The following is a 13,258-nucleotide window of genomic DNA, read 5'->3' on the forward strand; positions in this document are numbered from 1 at the left end:
GAAGGAAGAAGACAGAACATTGAAGGAAAAAGAGGACAGAACACAGAAGGAAGAAGAAAGAGGACGGAAGGAAGAAAGAAGAAGAAAGACCGAAGACAGAAGAAACAACAGGCTGTGATGGCCGAGTGGTTAAGGCATTGGACTTGAAAATAGGAAGACAAAAAGGAAGAAGACAGAAGGAAGAAGAAGAAGACAGAAGGGAGAAGAAGAAGAAGACAGAAGGAAGAAGAAGAAGAAGACAGAAGGAAGAAGAAGAAGAAGACAGAAGGAAGAAGGAAGAAGAAGACAGAAGGAAGAAGGAAGAAGAAGACAGAAGGAAGAAAAAGGAAGAAGAAGACAGAAGGAAGAAGAAGAAAGAAGAAGACAGAAGGACGAAGGAAGAAGAAGACAGAAGAAGACAGAAGGAAGAAGAAGAAGAAGGAGACAGGAAGAAGAAGAAGAAGACAGAAAGAAGAAAAGAAGACAGAAGGAAGAAGAAGACAGAAGACGACAGAAGGAAAAAGAAGAAGAAGGAGACAGGAAGAAGAAGAAGAAGACAGAAAGAAGAAGAAGAAGAAGAAGACAGAAGGAAGAAAAGAAGACAGAAGGAAGAAGAAGACAGAAGGAAGAATGAAGAAAGAAGAACGAAGAAAGAAGAAAGAATGTGAGCGGGTCTACCCAATTATTGGGTGGGCCTTAGACTGACTGTTGGTGGGAATAACTGTGTCTGAGACTTTCTGGATACCTGGACTAAAACTGCATCTTTATATATATATTTTGTCTGTGTATTGGATGTTTTGCCTGGAGTTCTGCTTTGACTGGAGCCAACCTTTAAAGTCATCAATCAAAAACCATCACCCAAATCATCGGCAATAAAATAAATCATGGAGACTTGTCAGAATCTTGGAACCAACATGTCCACAGAGATCAAACACTCTACTGCCAGAACACACCGATGTACAAGCGTACATACAAGAGGTTTCTGAGAACTGGCTCAGTTTGTAAATGGCACCATGCCTGGAACACTTCCCTTGGACGGACGCCAACCACATGATTAACAAAACCCATTACCACAAAGTCAGGCATTGTTTTATTTAAAAAAGATTAGGAGATTTGCCTACAAGGTTTATCAGGGGATTAGAATAGAGTGAAAATGGATTAACCTGATTAAAGTAAATGGATGGGCTAAATATTTAAAAAGTATCTTAATTCAATACAGTATATCAGGCACTAAGTATGTATTTATTTGTAGTCAGGGCGTTGACAGATGTTTGGATTCAACAACTGCAACAAAAAAAAATCCTCATTCTCTCTAGTTCAGATACAAAGGTAAACCAAAGTATACCAATATCACAAGAACATTTAATGCAACAACCTGTCCCCCTGCTCTAGCAGGCAAACCCCACCGATTTATAGAATAATATTGCTGTAAAAGACCTTCAGCATCGATCACATTTACAAATGTGCCATGTGCCTGGTCCTTTCCTGCACCCTGCCAGCCCCTGTAGCTTGCAGTGATATTTTTGGAGGACATATGCACCCTAGCACCCTATAGGGTCCTTGACATATAGTCAAAAGATATTGAAACAATCACATCACAATTAGGGGTATAATTTAAAAAAAAAAAATCACATAGCTATCTGGCCCGTGAAACTGCATGTGCTGGCAAATAGAATATTACTCGATTGATGATGGTGGAAAATAATCATTTGTGCATTATGATGGTCAACTCCATCTACTGGCCACAATGCAGAAAAAAAAATCTAATGTTATGAGTATTTTTTCTTTAGGTCAGATGTTCATTCATAGGAATAGTATAAATAGGGAAAATACATTATTATGGACACTAGATGGCGATAACGATGATAGAAAATAAAAATGTATTACTATTATTATTTATATAATCAATAATTATTATACAGCATTTATATAGTGCCAACCGTTTGCACAGCGCTTTACAATATAAAAGAAGACAGAACAGTAACAATAAAATACAAGAGGGTTAAGAGGGCCCTGCTCATAGGAAACATTATTATCAGTTCCATCTAGTGGTATTTTCCGGATTTGCACTATTCTTATGAACAAAGAATAAGGTAATGAATGTATGTGAGGGGTGGTATGGAGGAGGACGGGCCAGAGAGGGAGGTCTGGTGTTCAGCTGAAAACACAAGTTGGGATTTCAGTGCAGCAGAGGCACCATGTTGTCAGTTCAGACAGGAAGTAAGGAGCTCACTGGATTTCCGGCAGTTTTCAGTACTTGCCGTGTTTTTACAGAGGAAAATGGGGAACGGTGCACATGGTGCAGAGGTGTACAGAATGTTTCGTTCTGTATGACATGCATTTACAGCTAATTGGAATAGCAGCAATGGCAATAGTCACCAGACTGGAAAGTGAGCCTAGGCAAACAATCAGTCACATTGCAGTGCATGGAGTCATCAGAACTATTTAGATTATCTTTGTGGCTAATTGTCCCACTGGGAGGTGTGATTATAGTTTTCTGTGCATCAGCATATACACAAGCTAGAACAGGCTGCACTTTCCCAGGAATAACAACATTATTAGGGACAGTCCATAAAATGCGGGCTTAAATCTGTCTTCCAGCCTTCCCTTCAGTTTTGCACAGTAGTACCGACTCCTCTCCTAGACTCTCCTAGACGGCTTAATCTGATTTCACTGCACACTGTGAGCTTCTCACAGCATGCATTAGAAGCTGCAGCAAGTCAGCTAGAACACAGCGAAAGTTAACGAAATGCTTACTTGCAATCTGGAGCTGTTCCCTGTGGTGCCTATTCTACTCCACCAGATATCCCCAGTCTTCTGGGTTAAGGCTGACACCCCAGTGACTCTACTGTGAGGGATATCATGGACCCACCCCTAAGAGGCCATCACACTGTGCCCCTAATTCAAAATGTATTGGCGCAGAAAGCAGTGCTGATGTCATCATGTCGGTGCTGCTTCCTGCATCAATAAGGACTTCCCAACCTGGTAACTTGTGTGTCCTGAAGGCTTTGAATACTTAAAAACCACACTGGGGACCTTCAGAAGAGCCAGAAATTTGGCTTTAAACATTGTGAGATATATATAGATAGATAGATCTATATAAATATAGATCTATCTATCTATCTATATATCTATATATAAATATATATAGATATGTATCTATAGATATATATAGATATATATAGCTATATATAGATATATAGCTATATATATCTATATATAGATATATAGTGGAACCTTGGATTACGAGCATAATCTGTTCCAGGAGAATGCTTGTAATCCAAAGCACTCGCATATCAAAGCGAGTTTCCCCATAGAAGTCAATGGAAACAAAGATAATTTGTTCCACATTGACTTCAATTGTGTGCAACACCGCATGTGGCCAGAGGTGGGGGGGGGCACCGGAGAGCCTCGGAAATACTCAGGGACAGCTCGGTTGAACTCGGAAAGCCTTGGAAAGGCTCGGAAACACGTAGGAATGGAGTATTTCTGAGTGTTTCCGAGTATTTCCGAGTGGTTCAGAGTATTTCCGAACGGCTCCGAACCATTCCAAGTGTCACCGGCGCTCCTGCACCTCTGGCCAAATGCTGTACTGCACACCCCATTAGCTTGAATTCTGCTCGTTTTGAAAGACAACACTCGCAAACCGAGTCAGAAATTTTTTAAAAAAGTTGCTCGTCTTTTAAAACGCTTGTTAACTGCGTAACTCGTTAACCAAGGTTCCACTGTATATATATATATATATATATATATATATATACGTATATATATATATTTTTTTTTTTACCCTTTTTTCTAGCTAAACTTTGCTTTCAAACTAAAACATTACATGACAACATGTAGGGACATTATAGCGCTGCCTGCTTTCAGCCTCATTTTGTCTAATTGAAACCTGAAAATTAGCAAGGTGAGCCATTTTTCTGAACTGAGCTATTGAGGACTGTATACAAAAGGGTTAACTGAGAAGGATGACTAGCTGAAATGGAAACTAGAGATTGGCTATGAGGTTTGCATTTTTTGGCCATGCAGGGATTGCATTGAGGATTCATAGCTGGGTGAATTAAGCAACCAGATTTGTCCTGTTCGCCGACATGAACCTCTGGCTGCTACTACAGCAAGAAGTCATTCATTTAGTGGTAGTAGTAGTACCTCCACTAAATCACAACTTTCAGCTGTGCTGCCTGCGTCCTGTCAACCGAGGCTGCTGTTCAGCCGACTGCATCCTACCAACCAATGACAACAATGGTCACTAGCACGCCATTAGCTGCACTGTCATTGGTTGCTGTGTGAACCATATGACTGGTAATGTTTGCAGAATTTGCCCACAGATCAGAGCCACGCATATTTACCTGTGGCTACTAGAGATCCACCAATTGGCTCAAAGGAGACATATTAAAGGGAGTTAGTCCCATTTTAACACTGCCTTCCCAAACCAGAATGGTATCTATTTTTTTTTTATTTTTACATTTTTTGCTCCACCTACCACCGCCATTCTTGCCAAGGCCAGAGTGATGTGTTACAGGTCCTGTAACCCCCAGGGGTACCTCCAGCTGAATTATCCCAGGCAACCAGCTGAAGAGGACCAAGGTGGTGGTCTGGGACTTGGTGTATAGCACTCGAACGGCGGATTTCAATGGGACAATACTTGTTGTGTGGGCGAGTTTGCTTTTTTGAGGAGAACCCAGTGATACAGGTAGGAAGAGGAAAAAAACCCGGGAAGTTGAGTACTGCTTTAATAAACAATAATGCATTAAAAAATTCTGTACTTTAATTTTGACCATAGTGAAGAAAAAAAATAAAAATCATGCAATACTATATATATATATATATATATATATATATATATATATATATATATATATATATTTTTTTTTTTACTATGGTCAAGATGAGAAAAAAAAAAAAATTACAATTTTTTGTATACTATTAAAAACACTAAACATCTCATTTACTATACAATATGGTCCAAGGCTGGTCAAAGGTGAGTAGAATTAAAAAAAAAAAAATTGGTAGGAAAAGAATGTTATAAGAAAATGTGTTTATTTTCATTAGTGGGGACAAATCGACTTTCATTTTCAACAGCAGTGATGAAAAAAATTTGAAGGAGCAGGATGTAAAAGGTTTCATGTATGAACAAATTTATAACAGGTTTTTGTTCAGTAAAGTCCATTCATTCCAAAATCAAATGTTAAAAAGCAAATGAAAGCTTTCAAATGACATTCGAATGTTCTGAGGATTTTCCGACAAATTTTCCAAAGATTTTTCTTAAGAATTTTTGTTCAAAATTCTATCCATCTATGACCAGATTTAGACATTCTCAATATAACATAGTTTTGAGTTCTTTCTGGTCTCGGATTTGACTAGATTGCATTGGCACAAGAATACAGAATTATTTTTACCTCCATACTTTGTATCTCCCCAGCCAGTGACCCAACAATTTGTCCCGGGAGAGAAGACCATGGATGCTGATGGGATACAGATGGGTTGAATGAACTGGGTGAAGGTGATTGGCTTTGCCAGTCCCAGCAAAGAGATATCTCCACTGCTTCCCGTTCCACTAAACTGGGAATTAACTATGAGATTGATCACTCTGACCCCCACTTCATTGGCGGTGGGGGTGTCTAGTCTGTAGGCTCCCAGGTACACGGTGTAACGAGAGGGCGATGATGAACTGAAATTCAGATAAAAAAATTGTACAATTGTTAAAACAAATCATCTGGACAAAAGGAGACATGCTTGCTGCATCAAGCTGTATCTTCAGTCTAATAAGAATAAGCAAATGTTCCAGCTATACCCTTCACAATTTAGTATAAATGCAAGAGAGAGGGAGAGAGAGAAAAGAAAGAAAATAAAAAGATAACATTTCTTGTCTTATATTGAAAAAGAGATTTTCTCCCATCTCCGGAGAGGGAGAGAGAGAGAGAGGAGGGGAGAAGAGTGAGCGGGAGAGCAGGCGGGAGAGAGAGGGGGAGAGAGAGAGAGGGGGGAGAGAGAGAGACGGGGGAGAGAGAGGGGGGGTGAGGGGGAGAGGGAGAGAGAGAAATAAAGAAAAGAAAAAGATAACATTTCTACTTGTCTTATATTGGAAAAGAGATTTTCTCCCATCTCCAGTCTAGTATTGAAAAATATAACTTCCGCTCTTTCCTCTCTCAGAAGAGCGTGCTCAGTGCTAAATATACAGATGATGATTTCCAATAGGAGCATGGTAAAGGAATGTTGGTGTCATCAGCCCCCTAAAACATGCTGCATAAGAATATATGGAGGATGCAATCCAGAGAGGGGAGCCAGAAAGCTCAGATCTCAGCTGAGGTTGAGGTTTAGAGGCATTACCATGTCAGGGCCACAGGCCTACGTGGAATCAGAGTTTGGTCTATTATGTTTAATTGTAAATATACTGTACATACAAAAAGATTTTTTAAAGGAAGTTTTAACTATAAATAAATAACTAAAATCATAACTAAGCCCAAATAATGTCAATACCCCCCACAACCCCTTTTGTCAAATTAACAAGCTGCAGTTGAGAAGAACAGAGACTCACAATTGGACGCAGTGAGCAGCAGATATCACCCACTGATTGGAGATGAGGGACCCTCCACATATAGCACGTCCATTATACCGCAGGCTGACCTGCCAAGGCCACATCCCCTCCGCAGCATCTGTACCACCTACTATACGATTGGCCACCGCTGGAGACCCACAAACTGGAGAGCTTGGTACCGTGTCAATGGGGAGGACCGAAAATGGCAAAACTGTAGTGAAAAAAAAAACAATAATAATAAATGTAGATACACACACCAGTCACACACTTTCATTATTATTGTTATTATTATTTATACATTATATGTAGCTCTGACCCCCCAACCTCTGCAGCAATGCTGGCAGCACTCATACGTCTATTTCCCAAAGACAACCTCTGGATATGACGCTGAGCATGTGACCTCAACTTCTTTGGTTGACCATGGCGAGGCCTGTTCTGAGTGGAACCTGTCCTGATAAACCGCTGTATGGTCTTGGCCACCGTGCTGCAGCTCAGTTTCAGGGTCTTGGCAATCTTCTTCTAGCCTAGGCCATCTTTACGTAGAGCGAGAATTATTTTTTTCAGATCCTCAGAGAGTTCTTTGCCATGAGGTCCCATGTTGAACTTCCAGTGACCAGTATGAGAGAGTGAGAGCGATAACACCAATTTTAACACACCTGCTCCCCCATTCACACCTGAGACCTTGTAACACTAACGAGTCACATGACACCGGGGAGGGAAAATGTCTAATTGGGCCCAATTTGGACATTCTCACTTAGGGGTGTACTTACTTTTGTTGCCAGCGGTTTAGACATTAATGGCTGTGTGTTGAGTTATTTTGAGGGGACAGAAAATTTACACTGTTATACAAGCTGTACACTCACTACTTTACATTGTAGCAAAGTGTCATTTCTTCAGTGTTGTCACATGAAAAGATATAATAAAATATTTACAAAAATGTGAGGGGTGTACTGACTTTTGTGAGATAGTGTGTGTATATTTATATATAAATAAAAACACACACACTGAAGCCACAACCCTCTTATTATTATACATTTACATAGCTCTGACTTATACCATAGTGCTGTAAAGAGAACACTGAGCAATCCTATCAGAGCTTACACTCTAATATCACTCCACAGTTGTATATTTCATTCATATATAAGATAATATATTCTTTATAATAAAGGTATAAGCACACAATGTATTATGAAAACATTACAAAAAATAAAAATAAACAGTTATAAAATGTCTTTCCCTTTGTAAAATAGTAAATACGGTCTAGAAATTGCAGTGTAGGTGAATGTCTCTATGACCCGGACCAGTAAAGATCTATCAATCTCCATCTACAAATATTGATATCAAATCAGATTGTGTGATTTGTTGACATTTTTGACAAGGATTACTTTCTATTTGATTAACAAGGTAATAAAATATAATTTGTAGAGCAGTGTATTCCTCCCTCCTTGTGAGTAATGTGTGTCTGACATATATGTAAACTTCCAGCGTGTTGGTTCATGTACGGCGTCTATACATCCCCGCTCGGCTCACGGATGCTGCATTTGAAAGTATTGCTGTGAAATGCTAACCGCAACCTGGATTGCAAGCTCCTATACACAGGAAGTGTCTGATATCAGGTGGCCCCGCTCACAGGATGCAGATGTTAATGGGTGCGTATTTATTTCTGGGGTCCTAATGGGTCCAGGCGGGAGATAGAGAGATAGAAAGTAACGTTGTTTATAAACATTGATCAGGTAAGAGATAGAGAGATACAAAGTAACATTGTTTATAAACATTGATCAGACAGGAGATAGAGAGATAGAAAGTAACATTGTTTATAAACATTAATCAAGTAAGAGATGGAGAGATACAAAGTAACATTGTTTATAAACATTGATCAGGTAAGAGATCAAGAGATACAAAGTAACATTGTTTATAAACATTGATCAGACAGGAGATAGAGAGATAGAAAGTAACATTGTTTATAAACATTGATCAGGTAAGAGATCGAGAGATACAAAGTAACATTGTTTATAAACATTGATCAGGTAAGAGATAGAGAGATACAAAGTAACATTGTTTATAAACATTGATCAGGTAAGAGATAGAGAGATACAAAATAACATTGTTTATAAACATTGATCAGACAGGAGATAGAGAGATAGAAAGTAACATTGTTTATAAACATTGATCACACAGGAGATAGAGAGATACAAAGTAACATTGTTTATAAACATTGATCAGGTAAGAGCCGGTTCACACTGGAACGACTTGTCAGGCGACTCTGGAACCGTTCTAATAGGAGCAACTCAAGTCGCTCCGACTTAGAAAAAGGTGCCTGTACTATTTTGGGGACGACTTGAGGCGACTTGCATTGACTTCTATATAGAAGTCGTTTTGCAAGTCGCCGCTGCTGTCGTGTGCAAGTCGTCTGAGGCAGTCGCGCTCCAAGTCGTGCTGCCTCAGTGTGAACCGGCACTTATGCCGCGTACACACGATGAGACTTTACGGCATACTTGGTCCGGCGTACCGGATTTCGTCGGACAATTCGATCGTGTGTGGGCTCCAGCGGATTTTGTTTTCTCAAAAGTTTGACGGACTTAGATTTGAAACATGTTTCAAATCTGTCCAATGGACTCGAGTGCGGTCGAAAAGTCTGCTCGTCTGTATGCTAGTCCGACGGACAAAAACCGACGCTAGGGCAGCTATTGGCTACTGGCTATGAACCTCCTTGTTTTGGTCCGGTCGTACGTCATCACGTACGAATCCCTCGGACTTTGGTTGATTGTGTGTAGGCAAGTCCGTTCATTCGGAATGTCCATCGTAAAGTCGGTCGAAAAGTACGCCGTACAAAGTCTCGTAAAGTCCGATCGTGTGTGCGCGGCATTAGAGATAGAGAGATACAAAGTAACATTGTTTATAAACATTGATCAGGTAAGAAATAGAGAGATACAAAGTAACATTGTTTATAAACATTGATTAGGTAAGAGATAGAGAGATACAAAGTAACACTGTTTATAAACATTGATCAGGTAAGAGATAGAGAGATACAAAGTAACACTGTTTATAGAAGAAACGTTGACCAGACAGGAGGTATGCATATACAGTAAAACCTTGGATTGGGGGAGCATAATTCGTTCCAGAAACATGCTTGTAATCCAAAGCACTTGTATATCAAAGCAAATTTCCCCATAAGAAATAATGAAAACTCAAATGATTCGTTCCACAACCATTTATTTATAAGTTCTTCAGTTTCTAGCCATATAAAAAGATTATAGCAATGTGACCAGGTTGTGTAACCATAAAATGTCCATCCACAAATGGAAGCCTCTACAAGGGGATTTGAAGCAAAATCCAGCAGGAGCTCCAGAGTATAAAAGAGAAGAGAGGCGCCTCTAATGCCGTATACACACGATCGGATTTTCTGACAACAAATGTTGGATGTGAGTTGTTGGCTGAAAGTCCGACCATGTGTATGCTCCATCGAACATTTGCTGTCGGAATTTCTGCCAACAAATGTTTGATAGCAGGCTCTCAAATTTTCCGCCAACAAAACTTTGTTGTCGGAATTTCCGATCGTGTGTACACAAGTCCGACATACAAAAGTTCCACGCATGCTCGGAATCAAGCAGAAGGAGCCGCACTGGCTATTGAACTTCCTTTTTCTTGGCTCGTCGCCTGTTTTGTACGTCACCGTGTTCCCACATTCGTAATTGTTGGCCAACACTTGTGGGACCTTGTGTATGCAAGATAAGTTTGAGCCAACAACCTTCCAACAAAAATCCATGGTTTTGTTGGTGGAAAGTCCAATCGTGTGTACGTGGCATAAGTGTAGCAATATGTTGCTAAATGTTGTACCTTCATTAAATGTAACCATATTGCTACACTTAGAGGCGCCTCTCTTCTCTTTTATTCCCAGTTGTGACATGACGTTACTTGTATATCAAGACATTGCTTGTATATCAAGTCAAAGTTTATCAAAAAATGTTGCTTGTCTTGCAAAAGGCTCTCAAACCAAGGTTTTACTCTATGCAGCCTCACTGGACTGGGCTTTTTTTTCCCGTGAGGCCGCATGTATGTGTACCTGGTTTTGTGCTGGGAGTGTGCACACCGAGAGCCTCGGGTCTCATACTAATGATCGGGACCCAGGATTCCCAGGTCCAGGTGACCCGATCCCTGTGATAGCCTCTAATTGGCTATCACAATGATTAGTTACCGTGAGCCCGCCCCTGCGTTTGCTTCCTGTCCTTGCAGGAGATGAAGCAGTAAATAGAAAAAATAGTGTAAAAAATAAAAATAAAGAACAAAATAGATAGCTCAAGGTAGGTTAGATCTAGGTCAGTGTGAGGGTTAGTGTTAGGGTCAAAGGTTAAGGTTGGGGGTCAAAGGTCGAGGTCAAAAGTCAGGGTCATTTTTTTTTTGGAAGGAATAAAAAAAAACATTCTGTAACTGCTTGTATGATATACATATACGGCGGCAAGATGGCTCTCCTGTGCAGGATCACGTACCTAGTATGTGACCCGTGTGCCGGATTAGGGAGCGCACCCGCGCGCCCCCGCTGCCCCGGCTGTGCTGCGATTGGCTGCAGCAAGAACCAATCCGCGGGTGGCACTGATTGGTCGCCAGCACGCGATGATCAGCTCTGGACATGCCCTGTGTAGGTAAACAAACACAGCGCTCTCTTCTGACGGCGGCAATGTACTGTTTTTGTTCTTCCTGCAAAGCACATTGTTTAGTAAAAGCAGCACACACACAGTAAAACATGCTGGCCACACATTTATGATTACCCCTGATGTTAACCCCCTTCCCAGCCAGTGTCATTAGTACAGTGACAGTGCATATGTGTAGCATTGATCACTGTATTGGTGTCACTGGTCCTCAAAAAAGTTTCAAAAAAGTGTCAGGTGTCCGATTTCTCCGACGCAATATTGCAGTCCCGCCATAAGTCGTTGATCGCTGCCATTACTGGTAAAATAAATAACATTTTCATAAATATATCCCATAGTTTTTGGACGTTATAACTTTTGCACAAACCAATCAATATACACTTATTGGGATTTTTTTTTTTTAATCAAAAATATGTAGCAGAATACATTTTGGCCTAAATTCAAGAACATTTTTTTTTTTTTACTTTTTTTTAATTGGATGTGTTCTATAGCAGAAATTAAAAATATTATTTTCTTTTTTTCAAAATTGTCAGGCTATTTTTGTTTTAATGCAAACAAAAAAAAAGCACACAGGTCATCCAATACCACCAATAGACAGCTCTATTTGTGGGAAAAAAGGACATAAGTTTGGGTACCGTGTCCCACGACCATTGTCAGCTAAAATAATTCAGTGCCATATTGCAAAAAATGGCCTGGTCATGAAGGGGGGTAAATCTTCCGGAACTGAAGTGGTTAAATTATTGTTGGTGTGTTCTGTGTAGAATGAAAAAAAAAAAAAAAAAAGGAAAAAATGCGCACTATTGTTTCTGGGATGTGGTACAGGTGAAAACAACAATTAACATACACAAATATGGTATCGCTGTGATTGTCAAGTGCAGGAGAATTTATTTTGGGCTATTCTTTGATGGTAAATTATGGTAATAGCAAGAAACATATAGTTCATTTTTTTTTAATGCTTTATTTTACTATTTTGGGCCAGTGTTCTTCTGATAATAATAAGAATCAGGAGTCACGGTTCAGATCATTTTCGGATCAACAAAAAATAAAATCTCCCCCACTGTAATATCAGGCAGGGTGTGGCAGAGTATTGCAGGGTATTGCAGGGTATTGGCAGGTATATTGGCAGGGTATTGGCAGGGCATTGCAGGGTATTGTCAGGGTATTGCAGAGTATTGGCAGGGCATTGCAGAGTATTGGCAGGGCATTGCAGAGTATTGTGAGGGCATTGCAGAGTATTGGCAGGGTATTGCAGAGTATTGGCAGGGCATTGCAGAGTATTGGCAGGGCATTGCAGAGTATTGGCAGGGCATTGCAGAGTATTGTCAGGGCATTGCAGAGTATTGTCAGGGCATTGCAGAGTATTGGCAGGGCATTGCAGAGTATTGGCAGGGCATTGCAGAGTATTGTGAGGGCATTGCAGAGTATTGGCAGGGCATTGCAGAGTATTGTCAGGGCATTGCAGAGTATTGTCAGGGCATTGCAGAGTATTGGCAGGGCATTGCAGAGTATTGGCAGGGCATTGCAGAGTATTGGCAGGGCATTGCAGAGTATTGGCAGGGTATTGCAGCAGAGCATTGCAGAGTATTGTCAGGGCATTGCAGAGTATTGTCAGGGCATTGCAGAGTATTGGCAGGGTATGGCAGAGTATTGTCAGGGCATTGCAGAGTATTGTCAGGGCATTGCAGAGTATTGGCAGGGCATTGCAGAGTATTGTCAGGGCATTGCAGAGTATTGGCAGGGCATTGCAGAGTATTGGCAGGGTATTGCAGCAGAGCATTGCAGAGTATTGGCAGGGCATTGCAGAGTATTGGCAGGGCATTGTAGAGTATTGGCACTGCTGTCATCCGATCTCTCCCCTCCACTGTGCAGATCAGTACACAAGGGGGAGAGAGGAACCGGCATCATGACATGACGCCGGTTTGTTAAGAGTGATCACTCCGTCATTTGACGGAGCGATCACGTGCTAAACGGCCGCCGGGTGTACCAAGATGGCCGCCGCTCCGGAGCTAGGCCAAAGCCGCGGCCTTTCCTATGGCCGAGGCCACAGAGCGCTCCGCGGATCGCGGGTGTCCCATACGGATCAACCTCCGCGGAT

At 40.9% G+C, this 13,258-nt stretch overlaps 1 protein-coding gene across 1 annotated transcript in view; it reads right to left on the minus strand.

The window, feature by feature from the left end:
* LOC141147927 (transmembrane protease serine 9-like) overlaps positions 1-13,258 on the minus strand; it is a 57,726-nt gene that overhangs the window by 41,736 nt on the left and 2,732 nt on the right. The window contains exons 2-3 of the mRNA XM_073635085.1: positions 6,518-6,728; positions 5,379-5,650 (exon numbers count right to left, since the gene is read on the minus strand). Coding sequence (XP_073491186.1) covers positions 5,379-5,650; positions 6,518-6,728 — 483 coding nt within the window. The remainder of the gene's footprint in view (positions 1-5,378; positions 5,651-6,517; positions 6,729-13,258) is intronic.

This window comes from Aquarana catesbeiana, linkage group LG06, assembly GCF_042186555.1.
Source record: "Aquarana catesbeiana isolate 2022-GZ linkage group LG06, ASM4218655v1, whole genome shotgun sequence".
NCBI classification, from domain to species: domain Eukaryota; kingdom Metazoa; phylum Chordata; class Amphibia; order Anura; family Ranidae; genus Aquarana; species Aquarana catesbeiana.